The sequence below is a fragment of the Molothrus ater genome, chromosome Z, assembly GCF_012460135.2.
Source record: "Molothrus ater isolate BHLD 08-10-18 breed brown headed cowbird chromosome Z, BPBGC_Mater_1.1, whole genome shotgun sequence".
Lineage (NCBI taxonomy): Eukaryota > Metazoa > Chordata > Aves > Passeriformes > Icteridae > Molothrus > Molothrus ater.
Window position 1 is genome coordinate 34,474,026 of NC_050511.2, and position 23,504 is coordinate 34,497,529.

General features: G+C 36.9%; 1 protein-coding gene across 2 annotated transcripts in view; it reads right to left on the reverse strand.

Moving 5' to 3' along the window:
* Positions 1 to 20,682, reverse strand: part of PRUNE2 (prune homolog 2 with BCH domain) — a 104,733-nt gene extending 84,051 nt beyond the window's left edge. Inside the window, exons 1-4 of one of the 2 annotated variants that reach the window (XM_036403231.2) lie at positions 20,657 to 20,682; positions 19,231 to 19,394; positions 12,978 to 13,130; positions 10,377 to 10,471 (exon numbers count right to left, since the gene is read on the reverse strand). In XM_036403231.2, the coding sequence (XP_036259124.1) occupies positions 10,377 to 10,471; positions 12,978 to 13,130; positions 19,231 to 19,394; positions 20,657 to 20,667 (423 nt within the window). In that variant the 5' untranslated portion in view covers positions 20,668 to 20,682. Of the gene's footprint in view, positions 1 to 10,376; positions 10,472 to 12,977; positions 13,131 to 19,230; positions 19,395 to 20,656 lie in introns of those variants that run through there. The other variant, XM_036403232.2, reaches the window with a different exon arrangement.
* Positions 20,683 to 23,504: the final 2,822 nt, after the last annotated feature.

Genomic DNA, 23,504 nt, shown 5'->3' on the forward strand with positions numbered 1-23,504 from the left:
TTCCCTGTGGACCTTGTTCACTCTTACCTTTCTTTTCCTGTAAGTCTAGGTCTTCCCTTCCCTTCTCCCCTCGACCCCCATAAAGGATGGAGAGAGAATCAAGTTTCATAAAATTCCTCTGAGAATGTGACTAAGGCAACAAGAGCAGCAAGATGGGAAGGATAATATGCAGCCAAGTTACAATATATCTACCAGTGACATTTATCCTTCTGTATAAAGTGCCAGAACCAGTACCAGATACCAACTGATCCATTTTGTTCGTAAAGGTAGCATCCAGGGACTTTTGCCAAGAGTTTTAATTGTTCATGTAAAGGCGGAAGAAAAATCATCCAAAAATGAAAATCGATAACTTACCAGGTTCTCTGCTTCGTTTTACTACCAACTCTATAATCCTGTTTGACCTGAGCCACAGAACAAAGTGGCCCGTATTCAGATATATTAATTCTTTCTCACTGAACTGAGAGAACTCATCCTCCTGAAGTGTGAAAAGGTTGTATAATTCCCCATAGCTTTAATGCGAAAACTGTGATTTTTTTCATAACTGGGGAAGATAAAATAAACAGCTACTACTGTTGTGCTCTGGCTTAAACTTGGTGGCCTCAATAGGTTCTTCCTCACCAGTCTAAGGGCTGTGTTTGTATTCTGTTTAGAAGTAAGAATTCTGGAAGGCAGACACCCAATAGGCATAAGAAATTCGGACACACTGAGAACTACATGCTCTCACAAATAAGTAGAAAGTTACAAAACTCAAAATACTGAGATTTATTCTACTGAAAAAGTAATTAAGAAAAAAAAAACAGCCGTGAAAACAAGAAATGTAGACCTTCCTACACTTTTTCTTTCTTTTTGTAATTAATAAATTCAATCTGTATTAAGCAACTTTGCTTAAAGATATTGTTTCATTTCAGAAATGCAGCAATTTCAGGACAAAAGTGTATGTTCATGCACAGAATTTCTTATGGAGAAAATAATAAACGTCTTTATCATGAAAGCAATGCAAATTCCTGAAGGAATTTTTTCATTTTACTCTTTATCAAGTCTATATAGAAAAAAAAATTCTAAGAAAGTAAGATGTTGCAGTCTCACAACATACACAGGAGTTCTGAATGTTGATTTTTCTGGCTCAAAAAGCCTGCAGGTCAGACTTAATATGAACTGATTTAAATATACAAAGTATTTAATGTACCCAAACAATGCCACTATGGAGTTGCAGAAGAAATTACATTTTTTAGGGAATACCATTCTTGCGGTAGCTTTATGATGAAAACTACATTTGGGTAGAGATACATAGAAGCTGTGAATAATTCTGAATATAGAAGTGGTGATCCTTCTGAGAAAATGTTATATGTCTCCAAGAAAGAAAGGACTTTAGTAGACTAGTCTTTAGTAGAATTAGTATTCTCAGCTAATTTGAAAATCTGAAAATTCAAATAAGGGCTGAAGGCTTTTAACCTGAATTATTTTGTAATTTTTAAAATCTCTGTATCATAAATAAAAAATACAAAAATGCACATAGAATTAAATAAACCATGACGTTGCTGGTTAAACAAAACACTTGACTTCAAGTCCTGAGAGTGTACCCAGTTACAGAGTGAAAAAAAGGATCTTTCCCATCATCATCTAAACAGAGAACACATGTGCATCATAAAAATCTTTCAGAGCACTTGATCTGCCTAATTCAAAATTCAAAAATGTTCCTATGTCCTAAAACATCCAATAGTTTCAGGTCTGGGCTTCTGATATGTAGTAGAAGGTATAAAATTCAGTGGTGCATGATAAAAACATAGGCTATTGTAATGTTTACCAGTATTAGGCATTCCTTTATTTTACAGTTCAGAAGATGTTTTAGGACATGCTTTGCCAAATGGAACAAAAGTAGTATTTCAAGACACATCAGACAAACTTCATGGAATTTCTCCATCAAAATATCACTATTCTAAATAAACGTTGCATGATTTTAGAAGTGGAGAGATTTTAAGATTTTTAAGTTAAAAGCAGAAAGCAGTCACCAAGCAGAATATTTGTTTAGAAATACACTGTATCTCTCTCCACATCTTATCCACAGAATTGCTGGTTTCTGTAGTACTGGAACACAAACACTAGCAAACTCAAAATGTCATTTTATTTACAGCTAGAGTTACACTGTAATGTTAGATCAACAGTTCAACATTTTAATTGATTTGTTTCCCACAAAATAGCAAAGAAAAAACAAAAACTAAATAGCAGAAAATATAATTTCTGTAATATTCCTACTGTCATCCCTAACTATTATCAGTTCTTATATTCCTATGCATTACAGCCAGATTTTAAAATGTTAAATGTTCACGCTAGGTTTTACATGGAATTTTTTTTTAAAGTGCATTAAATTTCATAGAAACAACTCTTTATGCTGAACGTTTCTCAAAACAGCACCTCCCGCTGTCAATGTCTATGCCCCATAAGCAGCTAAGCTGACTGCTACTGACAAGAACTAGAAGAGTATACAAATGATAAATTAGTCAGCTTTGTATAAGTCAGAAATACAGGCCAATAATGATACGGAAGATTATCGCATTTTACTTAGCTGAAAGATAGTGCATATTTTACACTGTATTTCATAAAGAAAATACCTTCATTTATTTAAACACATTTCACAAATTATACAAAAGAAAACAGTTTATCTTTTTGAACAATGTACTTATGAGCACAAGCACATTTTTACTGTAATGTTAGTAATTGTTTATACTCATTCCTTTGATAATTTTCATAGCTATTTTACTTCCTTTATTACCTTTTGAACCAAGACTGAACTAAACTATTAAAGGCAAAATTGTAAATGATAGCTTGGACCAAATTAGAGCAGATTTCACACTAATTATAACCAATGACATCTATCCAATTTATTCACATAGTGAAATAAAAATGAAATCCTAAAAACATACCACTGTGCACCTTGCAGTGACTCCACTGTTTACGTAGCACATTTTTTAAGTGATACTGCAAGTAAAAAAAATTATGCTTCTGGCTTACTATCTGTTATGATAGTACTATAGAATAAAATAATCAAATATACCTTGCAAAAATGACAGTTGAATAAATCAGTACATGCTGATTTGAGAAGATTCATAAATATAATGGTCTTAGCCAGTTTTACAAGCTCACATTTTTCTCAAATCTCAAGAAACCATAATAACATCCTACATGACTTCATGCAGAAGCATCTCAATGACTGGAGGAACATTAGCTCACATCACCCCCACATCATCTTCTAAAAGGAATCTGATATGAAAACTATAAGCAATCCTACTAATTCCTGTAATAAATGTAATTTTTGCTGCCATTTGATTTCAGATACTTAATTAGGAAGCACTCTTTTGAATCACAGAATAACAGGCAGAAGAAATCACAAGGATGACATAGTCCAAACCTTTTTGTCAAAAGCACTCTTGACAATGTGGTCCAACACCCTGCCCAGATGAACCTTAAAGTGCTTAATGTTGAGGAATACACCATTTCTCTGGAGATTATTCCAGTGACTGATTGTTATAATTGTGAAAAATTTTCCTCTTGTGTCTAATCAGAATCTCTTTAGGAGTAACTTGTATACATTATCCTTCATTTTCTCCATGTGATTCCTTCTAAAAACAGAGTCTCTGTCTTTTTTGTAGCCACTCTTTAAATACCAGAACCAGGTGTCAAGGTCTCACCTAAGCATTCTTTCCGAATGTGTCAGGCTTCTCAGCCCTCTGATCATCTTTGTGGCCCTCCTCTCCACCCTCCCCAGCCTGTCCATATCTTTTTTGTACAGCAGAAACCAAATCAGACAACAGTATTGAAGGTGTGGCCTGAAAAACACTGACAATAATGGGATAATTTCTGCTGCTGATGCCCCTGTTGATGCAGCCCAAGACCTCACTGGGCTCCTTTGCTCCAGCAGCAACTCCTCACTCTTATTGAGCTTTTTGCTCACTGGGACTCCCTGGTCCCTTCCCACAGAATTGCTCCTCAGCCTTGTGCTCCCAGCTCGTGCTGCCCTCCTGGATTTGTTTTCCCAGGTGAAAGACCTTTCACCTGTCCTTGCTAAACTTCTTGCTAAACTTCCAGGTTTTCCTGCAGCATGGCTCTCCTTTTCAAAGTGTTCACTTGATCCCTGAGTGATTTTAAGTGCTCTGGATGACCACATATGAAGACACGAAACAGCACTGGGCCCAACACCAATCCCTGGGGGACCCCACTTGTGCCAGTTCCCAGTTGGAAAAGGAGCCATTTACCCCCACCCTGGGGGCTGCCTGAGGGTCAGTTCCCCACCCACTGCATGAGCAGCTTGTCCAGACTGTTACACAACAGCTGGACAGGAAGTCATCCAGCAGACTTGTTGCACAACTTCACCAGAAAGCTGTGGGAGACTGTGGAGAAAGCCTTGGAGAAACACAGGCAGACAACGTCCACTGCTTTCCCCCATCAACCAAGCAGGTTACTTTGCCCTGGAAGGCAATCAGGTTTGTCAAGCACAATTTGGCCTTGGTGAACCCATGCTGGCATTTCCCAATCATATGCTTCATCTGACTTGAAATGAATTCTAACAGAAGGGTTTGTGTCATAACTTTTCTAAGACCTATAACTTCTTGGGTTCTCTTTTAAGCACCTCTTGCAGATGGGGGTGACATTAGCCTTCTTCCAGTCTTCTGAGATGTCTCCTGATCTCCACAATTTCTCTAGGATTATGGAGAACAGCCTCACAATGACTCCACCCAGCTCTCCAATACTCTTGGGTGGATATTGTAAGGTCCTATCAATTTGCAGGAGCCAAGTTCCTGTAATAGCCCACACAGCAATTTTTTCTTCACTGACAATGGGTCTTGTTTGCATCAACACAGATTTTTGCTTCCAGTGTCTGGGGTCCAGCTGAGCTGATGACAACAGAGGTCAAGGAAGTGTTGAGAACTTCTGCCTTCTCAGTGCTTTTGGTGACTAATTCACCTCTCCCATTTAACACTGGGCCAGCAGTGTCCTCCTGTTTCTCCTTGTTGTTTATATACTCAAAGACCCCGTTCTTGTAGTTTTTGACAACTCTTTCAACTCAAGCTGAGCCTTTGCTCTTCTAACGGCATCTCATGCCCTGGCAATGTTCTTGTGGTTCTCAATAGATTTGTAACTCCCTTTCCATCTTAGTGTGTTTCTCTTTTGGTCCTGAACAGACTCAGAAGCTCACAGTTAAACCAAGAGGGCCTCATGTTCCACCTACTTCCCTTCCCTTTGAAGGAGATGACCTGGCTTTGTGTTTTCATGAGAGCTATCTCCAAAAACTCACAGCAGTTGCTAGCACCTTTATTCTCCATGGAAGCTTCCCTTTCAATTGGGATCTGATCAAGCTGAAGCTTGCTCTTGTAAAATCTAAAACTTCTGCCTTAGTGCTAACCTTCAGAGTGCACAACCAGACCCCAAACTCCACAATATTGCTTGGAGATGACCCTTTTAACCTTGACCCAGAAGCATTTGATAGGGTTTCTACGGGCACTGTAGCTGATTTCTGTACATCTGAGGTTCTCCTTAACTTAAAGTGCCAGTCCCCCTCCTCTTCTTCCCTGACTCTCTTTACAAAACAGCCTATAGCCATCCGTCATATTCCTCCAGTCATGAGAGTTGTCCCATCATGATTCAGTTACTCCTGTGACACCCTAACTTTCAGAAAGGGTGTCGAGTTCCTAGTGTTTATTCTCCTGCCTCTGCATATTTGTATAAACGCACATGAAGTGCCAGGTCTCGTTCTTATCTTGGGAGGCAGCTAAGGAACAGTTGTCACTGCTCAGACTGGCCTGCCTTATTTCCCAGGTGGCTGCAACAGCAACCACTCAAAACTACCACTTAAACGGTTCTCCCCACCAGACTCCTTTCATATCTTTAGAGAAAAGTCACTATAGAGAATTCAGCTTGCCTAACCTCTCCACACCTTGGATTGTACTCGTTACAACTGGGGTACTTTGGATGACCTGAGGCATCAACTGGACAGCCATTGTCCTCCAGAAGACGGCAGTCTGATGTTTGAGTGTGGTATTTACATTAATGCACGTGTGGCTGCATTACTCAGTTATATGAGGTTATGACTTTAGCCTCTTAATATTTCTGAAAAAGCAAGTGAAAGTATGTTTAAGCTTTATGTACTATATATGTTATAAATTTTCCTAAGGCAGATATCACACACTGACATTTTAAGACCTTAATTAAGGTTGATTTATTTACAAATGGTATGTTTTCAACTCTCAGAAATGATGTATTTAATGTTTTATTTTTAAACACAATTAAAAAATAATATATAAATATATACATACTGCAAATGTAATACAGATAACAAATTCATTTAAGCCCATTTATGCACATTAGTGACACACCATGTGGCAGAAAGACTAGGACTACAAGAAGACCCCGTGGCGATTTATTTTATATTAAATCCCTAATGGCCTCTTCTCATCTTTACAAAAATATGCACAAAAGTCCAGACTATGCAGCCATTGAAATGAATGGTTATTTATTTGCTAAACGAGAACCCTATGTTTAATGTTCCTTAGACATAAGGTAGTCTGCAAAAGTCGCATTCCTACAGCTCTATACATCATTTATTTTACATACCCTAACTTCTCACAACAGGCATCAGAAAAATACTTTTGAACCGCATTGCTATTGTAAGTTGCTGAGAATTTTGTTTCCAATTCCATTACTGGAAGATTAAATGTTAACATGTTTACTTGGGGTTTGCTTCTTGTTTTGTCTTTTGCATTAAAAACAAATTCATGGACCAATCTGCCATTTAAAATACGTTTATATTTATACCAAGAGGAAAAAAGTTCCCAAATACACAATACATATAGATAATCATTATAGACAGATAACAGAAGTTCAAATCTTCAAAGACATATGTTGTAATCTCACTTATTTGGGTGTAATGGTCTACCTAGGACTTGTTTGACATGCTTCAGCTAAGACAGACGTCCTTGATTTGCTTTACAGAAGTATTAAAAACATCACTTTTCAAAATGCAGAAATAAAACTGTCCAAATTATGAAACAGTGGCATTTCTTACTAATACTACAAAATAGCTTTAAAATTAACATCTATCTCCACGATGCGACTATTTTTTCATGGAAGATGATACACCGTGCACCCAAACACTTCTACATTTCTTAAATTTCTGTGGCTGGAACTGCTACTTTAAGTTCCTCTGAGGCATAAAGCCACAAAGGGGGAAGTTGTTACAAGAGATAGAACTTCATATTGGTACTATCCCAAACTCATTTGGACTATGGAGGCTACTTAAGGACAGTCAAGCTTCCCGCAGCAGCATGAATGTGCAGGTCATTTTCTTGAGGTAACAACATTGGTGAGAGCAGCCTCCAGTGCAGCTCTGACATGTTCTCTAAGCTTTTACAAGTGGCATACAACCCCTACTACCTGGAAACTGTCTTTATGAAGTATGTGGATGCCATGGCCAGAGGCATGAACCTCAACAGACCTTCAGAACATCCCCTTGTCTGCCACAGTCAGTAGCAGACAATCAGAGAACTTGTTTTCAACTGAGTGACCTGCTTCCTCAGGTGGTAATTCATTTTCTATAATTGCAAGAACAGATAAAGACTTGGTCCAACAAGCATATTATTAATCTATGTTATAATGAGCCATTTCAACTGAACTGAACATTCATGAAACCTGGATTGTTCTCCCAGTGCACTACACTTAAAAATGCAGAGAACAGAGTTCGCTTTACAACAGAAATATTTATTTCCCAGGAATAACATTACTTTCCCAGAAAGCCACATTGAGAAGACATTTCTCATTTCCAAGAGAATTCAGCAGAGAAGGAGCAAAAGATACTCTAAGGGTATAACAAAATGTAACAGAAATTAACTGTAACACATGCATTGAATTTTGCTACAATATCTTATGAGTAATCGTGATTATGACTTTCCAGCAAAGGCTGCAAAAATAACAGTGATCTGGGCAGTGCCACTTTTATTTCATCCTTCTCTTCAAAAATAAATTGGTTACATATGTAAAATTCAAGCAGCATACACTCTGAGAGCTAGCCACTGTTGAGAAAGGTCTGATTTCAACTTACAGCTTCAATACCACCTGAATCCAGGAGGGCCAGATCCAAAGGTGATTATTTCAATAAATGCAAAGCAGTATATGGAGTCTCAGAGAAACCTAAACACATTTACACAAAATGGCTGCCCTACAGAAAGCATTTTAATAGATACTCTTGCATATTTGTTGATTATTAAGGAAAAAAAGTGACTTGTGATACTTCTGAAAAAGCAAAAACACAAACACACCAGAGATTCAACACCTGTTGCCAAGCCTGTTCTTCATGTTTCCTTAATATTTAATCAGGTAACGTCTGTGGAGCACTTTAAGGATGAATAACAAACTACCACTATCATTGCTGAGAAAACTGTGAATTCATTAAAGTCTGTGTATTCTGAGCTCACAACAGAATTCTGAACTGGAAAGAAAGATCTGGATGGTTTTGTCATTCATTTTCTTGTATATATTGTGCTTCTGACACTGGATGAAGTAACTACATGTGAGCCCTATTGATAATAAAACTGAGTAAAAAACCATCTTTTACTGGCCAAGCACCAAAAATTAGGGTGTTTTCATTTCAAAAAAGAGCAGTAATGTAACAAATGCAAAAGGCATCTCCATCCCAATAACTTTACAAACATTATACCTAGGAAGAAAAAAGTTACGCTCCTGAAAACTTAGTCCTCTATGGCACAAACTATTCCCAGAACAACAATAGAGCAAAAAGCAAAGGAAGGTACCTGTGACTTCCAGAAAGAAATCCCATCAGAAATACTAGTAATAAAATTACTTCACAGACTGAGACAAAAAATCATCTATCAGTAAAATCTGTTCCGTTTGTTCTTACAGGCAAATGAATCTCCTCTGCCCTTCTAGCTATGTAAGAAAAACAACTATGAAATATTTACTGCTTGACCACCAGATCTTAACACTTCTTTACCCAGGTTAGTCAGCATCAAATGTTACACTTCACTGAAAAAAGGCTGAAAATTTGCCTACTTTAAGAACTAGAAACACCTACTCTTGACAAAGTCGAATTGTGAGATCCAGACAAAAGGAAGACAAGATCTGAGTTACTGTTAATTTGAGCATACAGAGTTGCAAAGAAGAGGTCCGATCAGATTTACCTGGAGCTTAAACCTGTGGAGCACAAGGTCTGTATTCTACATAGTTATCCAACATGATTTAATGTAAAATAAACAGAAAGAAAATGTAATGCTAAAGCTAGCTCCTAGCTCTGTCCACCATTAACTGAAACTGACTGAGTAAAAGAGAAAGATGTAAAACAAAAGATGAGGATTTTATTAAGAACTTTATAAAATCCCATTTTCTCTTTTGGGGATTTATCTTACAACACTCTTTCCCCATCCCCTTTCCACCCAGCCTCAGCCTAATTTTTAGGATCAAATTATGGTTCATAAGCAGTGTTGTTTTGGCGGCAAAGATTGCTCAATATTGGAACAACTAATTGAAAACTAAAAGATTCTACTTCATTTCTTGAAGCTTTGCTACCTAATTTGCTTTCTATATTTTAGTATGCAAGCAGAAATGTATGGGTAATTATTAGCTGGATTGTAACCAAAACTTGTTCAACCACAGAAGCATCTTATTTTTTGTAAAATGCATCACAGACATATATTATAAGAAATCTCTTAGGACATACAAGGCAAGAACTATTCAAGAGATTTTCTTTTTTTTAGCAGCATTTGATATTTTAAAAAGTTTTGATTTAGTGCAAAAGTAGATGAAAATTTCTTGTACATTTCAAATACTTCTGTATACGTGACTTTCATGAAAATGAAGAGACTGAAAATTACAAACATATAACATATAAAGATGATTTTGCTATTGATATTTTTTTCAGATCACTTAGGTTTTATTACTAATCAATATGCCAGTATGCAAACTTCAATCAAAAATAACGGTACTATGTCGTAACAGAATCATGTCATGTCATTGTTTAGTGATCTAAGCATTATTATTCTTAAAATAATGTTTTAAAATAATATCCAGCAACATGTAACTCTCCTCAGATCAAGGTAGAAAGCTCACACTTCAATTCACCCAAAGGTTCCAATTTGTTTATGCCGTTGTTTTTAACACACCATAGTACAATCTAAAGGGAGGGAAAAATTATAATATCATAATAATGGAAGTCAGATAACAAATAGCTAATAGTTCTCTCAAAGTTAACCAAATCACTGAAAACTCTGCTCATACTGGAAAAAATATTGGGAAAATAACTTGTTCACATTCTGTTTAAAAGAACTATCTCCATGTGCAATAAGGCTGTTAAACATATTTTAAGTTCCTCTTACCTCCAGTGTCATGTACACAGTGCTAATTGCTACTTTGATTTCTCCATCTGAAATCTCCTTGAGATCCTTGAGCATAACCTCCTCAATGCTCACACCTGTTTAAGAAAATAAACAAATTTCCATATATACAATTATCTACACCTGACAGATGCACAAGCATAAATTAAAAACATAGCTTAGACCTTAATCCTGAATCTTCTTTCTGTATTTCAGGATGTCATATGAGAAAATTAAAGATAACATTAATATTTCAATGCTTAATGTTTCTAGAGGGATTTTTTTTAAGAAAGGATGAGATTTAATGGAGGATACACACTAACAACAAGTATGAAGAATTAAGTCTACTGCAACTCCTGTGTTCTTGTGTGAACACTGAAGTTTTTAAGTGAACCTAATTCCAGCTGATGATAAATATATAGCTATTTCTATGGCTTAATATGAAATCACAAATATAAAATTACTTCTGAAATAATTAATATATTGAAAAGCACCTGTGGACTACTATGGTGTTTATGAAATATTCAAAAGCAAGGAACTTAAGATATTCTGTAAACACAGACATTCAACCTTTCTGACCTTCTTCAAGAATTGATAACACCAATGGGTTTTCCTGATTTCCTTCAAATCATTCATGAACTAAGTATATGTACCACAGAAACATTATAATCAGAAACAATGGTGTAAAACAGGAATTGCAACCAGACATATTGGTTTGTTTAAGCCCAACGTATTGAAAATCCAAGTGACTAAGTTTCCCTCATTAGATGTGTTTGCCTAAAATGCTGCAAAGATTCTCAAAAAAATACATATTATGTAGAGGAACATAACTACATCACATTATTGCAACACAGACACGACAGCCAAATGTCTATGTAAAGAATGCTGCAAGCCACCTATCTCAGGGCATGGCAACAACTAAAACATCTACCAACCTTCAAGGCATAGCAGTTTAACATCCACCACATGTTTGTACAAATTATTTTCAAGAGGGAAACAAATACCAATCTGAGTCAAAGAAATTAATCCTTTCATTACTGTTCCTGTATAGAGTCCAGATACTGCAGTCAATCTAATGACAAGATGAACATTTACACATCTGTCATTAAAAAAAAATTTTATATAACCTATAAACTTTCTGGGGGGCTGCAACCTATTGTGCCTTAAATTAATTCAGGTCAATAAATCATGATTTCTGCCAGAAACTGCGAAATATTTTGGCTGCATTGTCCTAATATTGCTTCAAATAATGAGTATATTAGGTAGAATACTTAGTAGAATTTACATCTTTCAAGGGGCTCCTGAAACTCAACAGCATCCTACTAAAAGAAATGCCACATGCAATATATGTATATGAATATACAGTAAATATGTGCCTTGTAATACACAGAAAACAGGAGTTATAAGCCAAAAAAAAAAAAGGAAGAGTGCATGACAGTGCCTTCCCCATGCCTCATGTGACATACATAAATTACTGGCAACCAGGACCATGCAGACTACACCCACTACATATACTTGTCCAAGTTTTGCATTTGATATGACAGAAAACATAATGACAAACAGTACTAAACTGTTTTCCCTGGCAACTGGCAGAACTAAGAACTGACTTCCATAAAAGCCACTTTGACCGCCACTTTCCAATCCAGACTGCATACAGTTCATTCCTGATCTCTACTGATTACTTGAGTAGAGGAACTTAAGAGAATTCATGTGAAACTTTATACACCTGAACTAAATTACCCTGTAATCTCACTGTAAGAAAAGGCAAAGGAAGCAGCACCTCAAATTCTGCCCTTATCTACCAGACAGGGCAGCTGTCTCAGGCTGATGGTCTGAATTTCAATGACTACTTTCTGCATATGGGCAGACAGAGAACAAATAAAGAGCCTGAGTCTGCATGGACCCTGTGCTTATCTGATACATCCAACAGAAAACAGCCCTAGGAATTTAATACTCACTCTTTGGTATGAGCTTGGCAGCCAATGCCAGTAAAAATTTTACGAGTTATTGCAACCATTTTCTTCAAGCTTTCACAGCATCTCTTCAAAAGCCTGCTACTAAATTTTGGGTTCAAACATTGCCACTTTAGATCACTGAATATTTCTACTCAGTACTTCAATCAGAAGAAAGGAAAAGAATTGCAACTTTTCCACTGCTTCCTTAATCTGAGTCTGATGCCAAATTGACTTCATATGTACACAGCCCTTAGTAAATCTGGGTCATAACACAAAATCTACTTCTACACAACACGGGCAATTGCAATACAATTTCTTCCCATGGGCTGACACATTTTTTATGACCATGTGAATCAACACAAATTCTTGATGAACATACACTTGTAAAAGCAATATGTAAAATAAATTGTTAACTTTATCTGTAAAAACAATACAAGATTATTTATGAGCAAAGTAGTTCCTCAAAAGAAATCACAATTCCATGATTTAGAATGTAAGGAGCTTAATTTAAAATTAATATACAACATTTAACTGTCAATGAAGATAGCATGCTGCACCTATTTTCACCACACACAATAAAACAGTATTCTGATACAATTACACAAATAAATTCATAACAGGTCTGAAAAATGGAAGGAAGTTGCACTACCTTGGGTGTTAAACTGAGTCTCCCGGAGAGCAGAGATAATTTCCTCTCGTGGGGGAAGATCTGGAAACCTTTCCTCCAAAACTGACAGTAACTTCTCCTTATGCTCTGTCATTCTGTCAGCTTCCAAAGACATGCACTTGAAGAGAATACTCCCTGAAACATTGATAGACAAAAAATCAATGTCTCCTGTAGATATCAAAGAGGTACAACAGAAACAAGAAGTTTTACTGTATTGCTTCTTGGAGGTTCTTTCTTGGCGGTTGTTTCCACTGAGAGTTCACTGAGAGTTTCACATGGAAACATCTTCCTAACATGAAACCCCTAAATCAGAACTGGCTGCCTCTCCAGTGCCTCTGCTACAGGTAACTGGCTGGTGCCAGTGTAGCCATGGTGTGCAGCATGCTTGTACACGAACAGAGCTGTGCGGCACAGCCAGCAGCAGCCAATGGCACACCAGCCTGTATCCTCCTCTCTCCAGGCATTAGTGCTGCTGTGTTTTGAAACATAAATACACATTGTCAACCATCCTTCTACAGATGTGTTATTGAACTCCTACAATGGAGTTCATAAGGAGGACAAAAGGAAGAAATATTATACTGTGAGGATGGTGAGTCACCAGAACAGGCTGCCCAGAGAATATGGGGATGCCCCATCCCTGGAAGTGTTCCAGGCCGGGTTGGACCAGGCTGCTCAGAGCATACCTAGAGAAAGGTATTCCCATTCATGGCAGTGGTGTTTAAACTGAATGATCTTAAAGTCATTTGTCATTGTGATGCAACTAACTCTGGATAATTCTTGTCAACGAACACACCAAAAAAACACCAATTCAGACAACCAAAATTTTAAAATTTAAGAGAAACATCATCCAGTAAATAACTTCAGAGTGATTGGAACTGTCCTACAATACAGAAGTGAGTCATGTATTTTCAGACAACTGTGTGCTGCACACAAAACTAAGTCATCCCTTTCATTCCCTGGAGACTGAGATTCCATTTATCAAAATATCTAAAGACAGTGTTTGCTTCCAATCACTTACAGTAAATTCAGGATAATAAAATCTTATAGTTCAGCCTTGAAATAATCTACTACTTTACTGTGCACAAGAATTTCAAACAAGTGTACGATTTCATTGCATCATGCTGGGTCAATGAGCAACAAAGTACAGTAAGTGCGTAAGACAGTTACTGAGAAACAAAGTCTGTAGGCTTCAGCACAGAGCAAAAAAGTGTAAATGAGAAACCTTGATACTGCCACTCTCAATCTCACCAGATGAGCTAGGATCCAAACACCTACTACATATATTCATTTTCCTTTTCTCCTACAACATCATATAAAATAACAAGTAGCATTTCTTCAAAATTCACAAACCACTTGCAACAAAAAATAATTGTGCCATGCTAGGTAAACACGTCCTTATTAAACAAATCCTGTGTGGATTAAACAATAAATAATGCTTGACAAGCCAAAAGCTGCTTCCCATACTAATCTCTGGAGTTAAATACAAATACATGAAGTTCCATTCTGTGTCTCTATAACAGATATTGTAACTGTCAATATTCCTTTAATTCACAGGAGCTCTTTATGTCAGTCTTTCAATCACCTTAAGACAATGCTCCTGCACTGTTAGATAGTATTAAAAAATAAATACAGACTGCATGAAAATCATGTATACTGATCCCGATTGATATTTCTAAATCTAGGTACACAACATAACAAGCAGATTTCAGACTTCTACAGGTAAATAACTGATATATAAAGTATCCAGATATCTATACCCATTATCAAGGCCTGGTTTTCAGTCCCTCTAACAGGAAAAAAGTTTCTCAACCAGCAGCATCCACAACAATTCATGTAAAACTATCCCTTTGTTGTTCAACTCCATAGCAGATAATAGTGCTTGTGCTACATATATACTCTTGAGATACATTCCAAACTTTCCACTTTTCTAGGAAAGAGTGGTGACCAGAATGATTGAGACACCCCACAACACGCTTTAAATCAGCACAGAGATAAATCTGGGTAAATTGCAGCTCAGGGACCAGGCTGCATAAAGTATTTTAGCAACAGCAATTTTCTGCTTTTTTTTCTACCTCTAGACACAGTGAGGGAAATTGCTCATGCACACACAAAGGAAATGGAGACTCCAGAAATAGTGCTGTATCTACAACATGTGCTCAAATTCATCACCTAGTGGAGCAAGGCTGCAGAATATCCTGTTAAGCCCCCCTGTAGTATAAGAATGACTTAGGCAGTCTGTCCATCTGCACAGAACCTCCTCAGATATACAACGTATGAAACTTTTACTACAGCTCAGTGTGCTTCAGGGAATGAATATTTTGGTAAAACCAATACAAACATACAGGAAAATGCAGAAGAACAAGAGGTATGAGTTGTGTATCCACCCAAGCTCACCCGTTTGGAAGTCAACATGATGTAACCTTCATTCACAATAGGCAGACACCTTAGAAAGGTTTCTAAAAGGCTCTGGTTTTGTCACTAGTCACACCAAAATTGTAGCTTCTTGCAACTAACAACTTTTCTACTAGGATGAAAGCCAGAAAAGGATCATTCTCAAATTACTAGGGTGTCAGCAAGCCCCAAGATCAACATTTACTTGTCCTTTAATGCTATGATCAGTCTTCAATACTCTCCTGATCACCAGGGGAGAATGGCACACCTCCCTCAGGGAGCCTCAGCCTTCCTGTGAGTGTTAAGATTCCAGGTAGTTTAGTAAAAGTGGTCACTTAAGTTACTTTTGCTTGACCAGAGGTCGTAGTCCATTTAGTCATGTGCTATCTTATAATACCTGCTGTAAAAGCAATACACAGTCTCAGAAATCTCCTGCAGATTTTACTGAGTGTTGGAGCAACTCCCCTACGGTTTCTGAAAGCATAATGGTGGCTGCTGTCTGCTTACAGGCAGAGAAAAAAAATATAATAGGCAATACAAGATTCAATATTATTTCTTGTGTACATCACACTTCACTACATTTTTTTTTCTGAAGAGGTCACTAGAAAATAGGCTAAGGCTCTTAAAAATGTGCATTTTATTATTTTTTTGCAAAGCAGTTTGGAAGCGAAGCATTAGTTTTGCCAAAAGCAATTGCTGTGCATTAATATTAAACATGATCTAATGAAGGCAGAAGTCATTTCGGGAAAACATTAAGAACAGCACAAGCATCTCCTGAATTATAAGTTTACTGCTGAGAGAAACAGTACAATGAAAATATAGGCATTTCTCCTGTCAAGGTTTTGTCCCATAACCTGTAAAAATAAAGGATAGGAAAAAGGGAAAAACCAAGAGTCCCTTATGGAAAGTATACTTCAATACTCCGCACACACCACCCCTCCCTCCACCCCGCAAAAAAAATCGACAAACCTGCAAATCAAAATTGTAAATATATCCTATTAAGCAATCTTTACTGTAATTAACAGGAAATGCAATGAAATCAAAATAAAATGTCAATGGCGAAAAGAGAGGAAAAGCACTGCCTCCAAAAAAACCTGCTTCCATATATTAAAAAGAAGCATCAGTCCAAGTAAGTGCCAAAATGATCCTTTCTTCTGGGTACATATATTAAGGATGGATCAGTGCAGGAGCATGTGAACCATCTGATCAATGTACAAGACAGAACAAAAAAAAATACTGGCCTAATTCCCAAAGTCCTTAAAAGGGCATTTCTTAACATTTGTCTGGGTGGCTAGAATAACAAACTAATCTTCTCTACTGAAAGTCAGACTGCCCCAACAGGGCTTGAAAAGACCTGAACTATGCAGCTCCTCACTAGCAAAAGATTCACATTAAAAAAATTGCTGATGCTCTTGCTGGAAATCTGTCTATATTTACATGTTGTGGTTTGCACCTTGTGGCATCCTTCAAGGCCTTATACAAATAAACATAAGGAGGCATTTTTGAGAGTGCATTGACCCAAGATACCTGACAGCGAGTGCTTAGAATAAAATCCTTGCCAGCTGGCTGCAACAGAGAATGTAATGATTCAGCAGTTTAATGGATCTTGAGTTTGGCAACAGTCCCCTCATAAACATCTCTTGGGAAATAAAATAATACAGGCCCAGGACTCTGGCAGGTTCTGTAATTGTTTGCTTCTGGCACAAATCCACAGACAGCACAACTCTAACTTGAGGCAAATATGGCTGTACAACACTGATTGTCCAAGCAGGCTCTCCTCAAAAGCCCAAGGGTAGAATTAGCTTGTATAATGTCTGATAAGGAGATAAAGATACCATAAAAGCATTCACCTAAAAAAAAATTATCTTTAAATATAAAAATACCTAAATCAGTAATGCTCAGTTTCACAGGAAATGTCTTTTATCTTGACTTGTTTTTTTTTAAACATAGACAAGCATGTAAAGTTTGCTCAAAGGTGACATTTATATACATAAACATCTGCCTTTTTATTGGAATTTAAAAACTGCTAACAGACTTAAAGAAAAAAGAAGTTTCAAAAACAGTCAACAAATTAAGCTGTCTTGGTTGCCACATGATAATTATTAAAACATGAGATTTTATCTTAAAAGTCTCCTAGCAAAATACTCACTGGAAAGTCAGAAAATTAAAGAAGGCCTCCCAACTCAGAGACTCAGACAACAGCAGTTTTATGAAAATAAAATCCTAATTCTTAGCACTCTAACTTTTAATTTGGCCTTCTGTTCTGAACTTCACCTGAAGTTTAGACAAATTAACCATATACACATTTACACGGGAAGTAACATAGCAAAATGTGAAAAACACAATAGAACCTTTTTCTTGCAACCTCTGTACCAGTCCCTGAGCTGCTGGGAAAAGTAGAAAAGCACCAAGTCTCAAGTGCAGCTGTGTTTTGTTCCCTAGGCTTTGCCAGTCACTTCATACCATGCAAAAGAAGCATGCAGGGACTTTTTATCCACTAAGTTCCTCAAATTTGCTCTACCAAATGTAATAATCAAAATGTAATTACACGTTGATTTAAAAAAATTAGAATTAGCTACTATATTTCCCAAAACTGTAAGTGCTATCTCTAATGCAAACACTAAAAAAAGCACTTAATTTTTATCTGGATACATATTAGAGGCACAAAACATGCTGACACAGCCACATACAGTACTCGAACATGTTCTTGAACATTATTCAGACCTCTCCCTCTGACTCTGCACTAACAAACAAGTATCCTGATATTCCCTAAAAACCCTTTTTTTGTTCTGCCTCCAAAACCAATTATTATGCTTGGTCATTTACTTAGATTCCTGGAGAGCTACTCAACAGAAATTTGGAGCTTACAAAAATGCTTCATGGCAAGTTAACTAAAGCTTGTTAGCATGGAAAGATACTGTAAGGGCAGGCTAAATGCTGTGCTACTGTTAATGCTTATTCTGTGGAATACTTTAAAAATTAAACTTTTTGATTTTTTTATAACATGTTTATTAGTTATCATAGTGATGAGTACAATGATTTGCCAAGATTCTCATTGCTTCTGAAGTCTAAATGTAGACAAGTTTTTATAATCCTCCTTAAACATGCCCACATTAATTTCTTAAAAGGACATTTAGCAGTTTCACATCATTAAAACTTAAAACCTATAAAATTTGCTGAAAATTATTAAAACATAGTAAGTAACCTAAAAGCACTGACTGTTCAACACCTGTTTTATTTCCAACTGGAAAGTTCTATGCAGCAAATAAACCAAGAAAATTAATATAAATTATGAACTTCCAAGACAGAGAAGAAAATACGTCTGATTGTTGAAGCCCACCCCCATTTTGTACTCTGCTGGGCATACACTACAAAAGAAAAGGAGAACACAATGCAGATTTGGTAACACTGTTTTTAAACAGCAAAAGTTTTGCATCATGCCATTAAAATATCATTCCATAAAAAAAAGTACAACCATTGGGAGGGAGAAGCTTTAACTTGTAAATATTAGATTCCAATCCATATTGTTGTCCACAATGCCCCTGGAATCAACGAACTGCACAGCTTTTCCAGCTACCCAGCTGGTATGTCGACAGTTTCATTTAATATTCTTGTCTAGTGATACAGCAAAGACCTCTCATGCCTATTTTTAAATGCACATTTTTAATATCCAATATAATGTTACTCTTTAACAAACTCTTTACTCCCTGCTTCTTTTATGAAGCTTCCTGTGGTCTTTAAAGGGATTGTTAACCAAAGAATGGATCACACTCTTTCTGCATGAGCAAATTCAGAAACACTCCATTAAACCTTTCAGTATTTAATATAAAGAGTAATCTCTCACCTCTGAGGAGATAAGCCAGTTGCTGAGTGATTAACTCTGGTGCCTTCTGAAGAATCTCTTTTACGACTAAAGAGGAAGAACATGCTTGTAACTCCAGGGTCTTGTCACATTGCTCATCTGGATTGATGACTTTGACAACAGCTGATTCCAAACTTTTATCCTCACTATAAAGCAAATTCAGAAGTTATACATATATTTATCTTTATAGCTACATAGACAACTTAGTAAGAAAGTGCAACATATTTTTTTTTAAATTCTGGACTACGACAGCATTGTTATAGCTACCTGAAATCTGCTATAAAACCAAAGGATGTCACAGAGGTCCTAAATCCATGATTCTTAAATTAAGTGTTCAGAGTTCTTTAACTGTTTGATACATCACTAAGTACAACACCTATTAAAAACTATTGAAAAAAAGTATTTCTACATGTGCTGAAAACAGCTGTCTTTATATGGAGGAGATTTAGGATCTTCCCAATTTAATATTCTGAAAACTTACAAAAAACCTTTTCTTTTTTTTTTTTTCATTAAGATACTTTATGTTTCTGTTTACAATAGTAGTAACCAAGCCAAACTAATTTTAATAGTAAAATACTAATTGTAATTCTTCAGAAGGAAGAAACAGAGGTAGTGACAGTAATAAACAAAAAGCAGATCTTACAGATAATTTTTGCTCTGAGGAGTGAATGATGCACTGAGCTGACGGCACTTAACACATCAACAGATATGACATCCACACATATTTTTTTCTTCAGGTTTTCCCTACTTTTAGTCTAATCTATAAACTTCTCAGAGTACCATGGAGCTATAGGATGCTACTTGTCATAAATGAAATTCTAAGGACAGCTGGAAGTAAACAGCATCCTTCACTCTGGGGAAGATAGGCAGACCATTATAAAGAGGCTCTTCATAAAAGATTCACAATGGCCTTGTAAATGATCCCTTTTAAGGATGGGTATCCGGACCATGATCTTCCCGACATCAACTCTGAGCCTTTTGAAAGGCTGTAGTTGGTAAAGACCACTATAATCCATCAGCCATCTTAACGGCACATCCTAGTGTGTGGGCACCTGCAAATCAATATAAGATTCTCAAAGGAAAGCTAACTAAGAAGCAGGAAAAAAATTCTGATCTCCTATCTACTGGCCACAGGAAACCTCCAGACTATTTAACTAAATTAATATATCTAATCTAAGAGGTGTGAAAACATAAGGTTTTTAAAATTGGAAGTTCCATTAAAAGTGATGCAAAGATGACTGTTCACCTTGTTACAGTTACTCAACATAAAGAGAGACAAAATACATTTTAGGCTCCTTTTTTTGGGTCTGTGTTAACATAGCTATATCAATGTTAATACAGAAAAAACGTAATTTTTGAAACAGCTCAAACTCACATAAGCCACCTTAGTTTACTTAAAACGCAATACCTTGTCAGCATGCTGCTGTTTACAAGCGTTAAAGACAATTTCCCTTCAGCATTCAGCTGATGCAAATTGATTTCATCTCGGAAGATATGGAATGACTCTGGGATTTTCAGCTCGTTCAAAATAAATCTTGTCTCAGTGAAGTAGCTGAAGTCTTTTCTTGGTATGTTCAACACAGGTAAGCAGAGAACATCAGGAGGGCTGACCTGTAACATACGTGTGCATTTGTGAGAATTGGACCTGTCTTTTATCAGGATGGTATTTTAACAGAGTAAACAATTTGGTATAGCCTAGATTTTCTGTTTCAGGTTTTCTCCCCATCACTTAGTTAAAAGAAAAAAAAAAAAAAAAAGAGGTATTTCACACTTTTTTCCCTTCACAGGTCACTGTTTGCCTCTTAGAGAGTACCTGGGAAACCAGGAGAGGAAAAGGATAAGGAATGAAGCACAGGACTGATTTTTCTCATGTTATTCAATAAACCACCTAATAACCATTCATTCATTTTTGTATGGAAAGAAATGTTGATTATTTATCTTTTAAAAACTCACTTTTGATAATAACAAAATCATTGTCCAGGAAAAATACTTTTACAATTGACTTAACAATAAGATGTCTGTAACAACCTGGAAAAAGTGAATTAAGACCACTCAGTCCAATTTTTCCATTACCTTGTCTAGAAAGTAGGCGTAGGCCAGGGTAGAAATAAGTGAATCCAAATCACAGGGCTTACTCGCAAGAACAACATGGACTTTTTCCACACGTTTGCTCCTGTTCTGTAACATATTAGAAGACAATTGCCATAAGTGGAAATGATGAGAAAAAGTCAAATGAGAAAAGTTAAAAGGGCAAGTTAAATATTAGGCCTTGTACTCAGTTGCAGCATTTTTCACTGCTGACTGAAGGAATGGACTTCCTGTTCAGAGGAAGGACATTCCTTGGCTTCAGACCTCCCAAGAAAGCCAAAAACTAAATTTCACAAGACACCATAGTTTAGAAACCAATGAGGTCTGAATCTGACATAAGTCCCTCTCACAGATAAGTAACAGATAAGCATCAACTTCATGTACACATGGAAAAGCATTTCAAAACATCTCACAAATCCATTTAGAAAAACAGTCCAAGAGAGTGTAGAAAATATACAAAACAAAATACACAGCAAATAATATGCAGCAAGTTGTAATTTTAATTTTGCCCTTTTTTCTTCACTTAGCTGGAATCAGTAAATAGACAAAGTAACCTTTCACCCTGAATCTTCAGAAGCTGAACACAGTTGAAGTACTATGAGTTTTGAATTGTTCTCACTTAGTAAAATTAAGAGCCTTCTAAACAAGAGGAAAAGAGAAGACAAACCTACTGTATGAAAGAAAGTATTGAAGGGAAGGATCTACCTTCTTCACAATCACACACATAAAATATAAGACTAAGTTCTTCTCTTGTGCACATCATTACTGTCAAGCCAGCTGCATGGAAACATTACAGTTTATTTACTTTCAGTGCTTCTTAATTGGTGAAACATATGTGACTGATGCTAAGAGACGTTTCAGAAACAAACATGTGAAAGTAAACATTTTTGTTGTGGGCATGTACAGGCTGATGTACTTTCTGCTATTTTTAATCCACTGAATTCTGGATATCAAAATTTTAATCTTTCAACAGAAGCATGTAATTATTACATTACCCTTAATGATTATAAATGTGCAATTCTTCTTAAGCTAACCTTTTTTTTCTATGTCTAATCTTAGGTCTACCTGAACATATGGAATAAACTTAGGTTCTTTCCTTTAATGGAACACAGCCATCAAAATAGATTTGGGTAATAAATCCAGGGGACAGTCTCCATTCCCTATATTCCCTCCATTCCCAGGAAAGACAGCTTACTGAAGAATACAATGACTAGAACAGATATGTTCATTTATGCTCTAACTCTTCACTGGCAATAAACAGTCTCCATTAACTCCTTTCAATATAATTTTTCTAACATTTTCTTCTGCGGCATGCATTTCTGCTTGATTTGCTATGACAAAGAACAAAAATAAAGCTCATGAGCTCATCCTTTTTTTAGTATCCTCTCAGTAAAGAATTTCTTCACAATACCTAATCTAAACCTGCCCTTTTCCAGTTTAAGGCCATGTCCTATCACTACGCATCCTTGTCAGAAAGCCCTCTCCAGCTTTCCTGTATTTCCCCTTTAGGTAGTGGAATGCGGTTCTAAGGTCCTACTGCATTCATCTCCAGGCTGAACATTCCCAGCTCTCTGAGCCTGTCTTCCCAGGAGAGCTGTTCCAGCCCTGAGATTGACTTAACAGATCTCCCGTGGCCTCCATCAGTTCCATGTCCTTCCTGACCTGGGACCCCAGAGCTGATGCAGCCCTGCAGGTGGGATCTCAGCAGAGCAGAGGGGCAGAATCCCCTCCCTGGCCCTGCTGCCCACATTGCTTTGGGTGCAGCCCAGGACACAACTGGCTTTCTGGCATGTAGGCACACATTGCCAGGTTATAACAAGCTTTTTCTCCACAAACAACCACAAGTCTTTCTCCTGAGGGCTGCTCTCAGTCCCTCTCCACTCAGTTTGTGTTTGTGCTCAGCATTGTCCTGGCCCAGGTGCAGCACCTTGCATCCGGCCTTATGGTTCATGAGGTTCACCCAGGCCCATCTCTCAAGCCTGTCAAGGTCCCTCTGTGATAGTGACAGCAACTAGCAATACCTTTCTCCCCACCTTTCCTGCTTTTCTCTTCAGTGAGATGAATTTGTTTCTCTTCTTCCCTTCTTGCAGATCCCAGATACATGATTTCACCAATATTTCATTTCCCTATGTGCAGCTAAATGAATGGCTTTTTAGCATCTTATTATT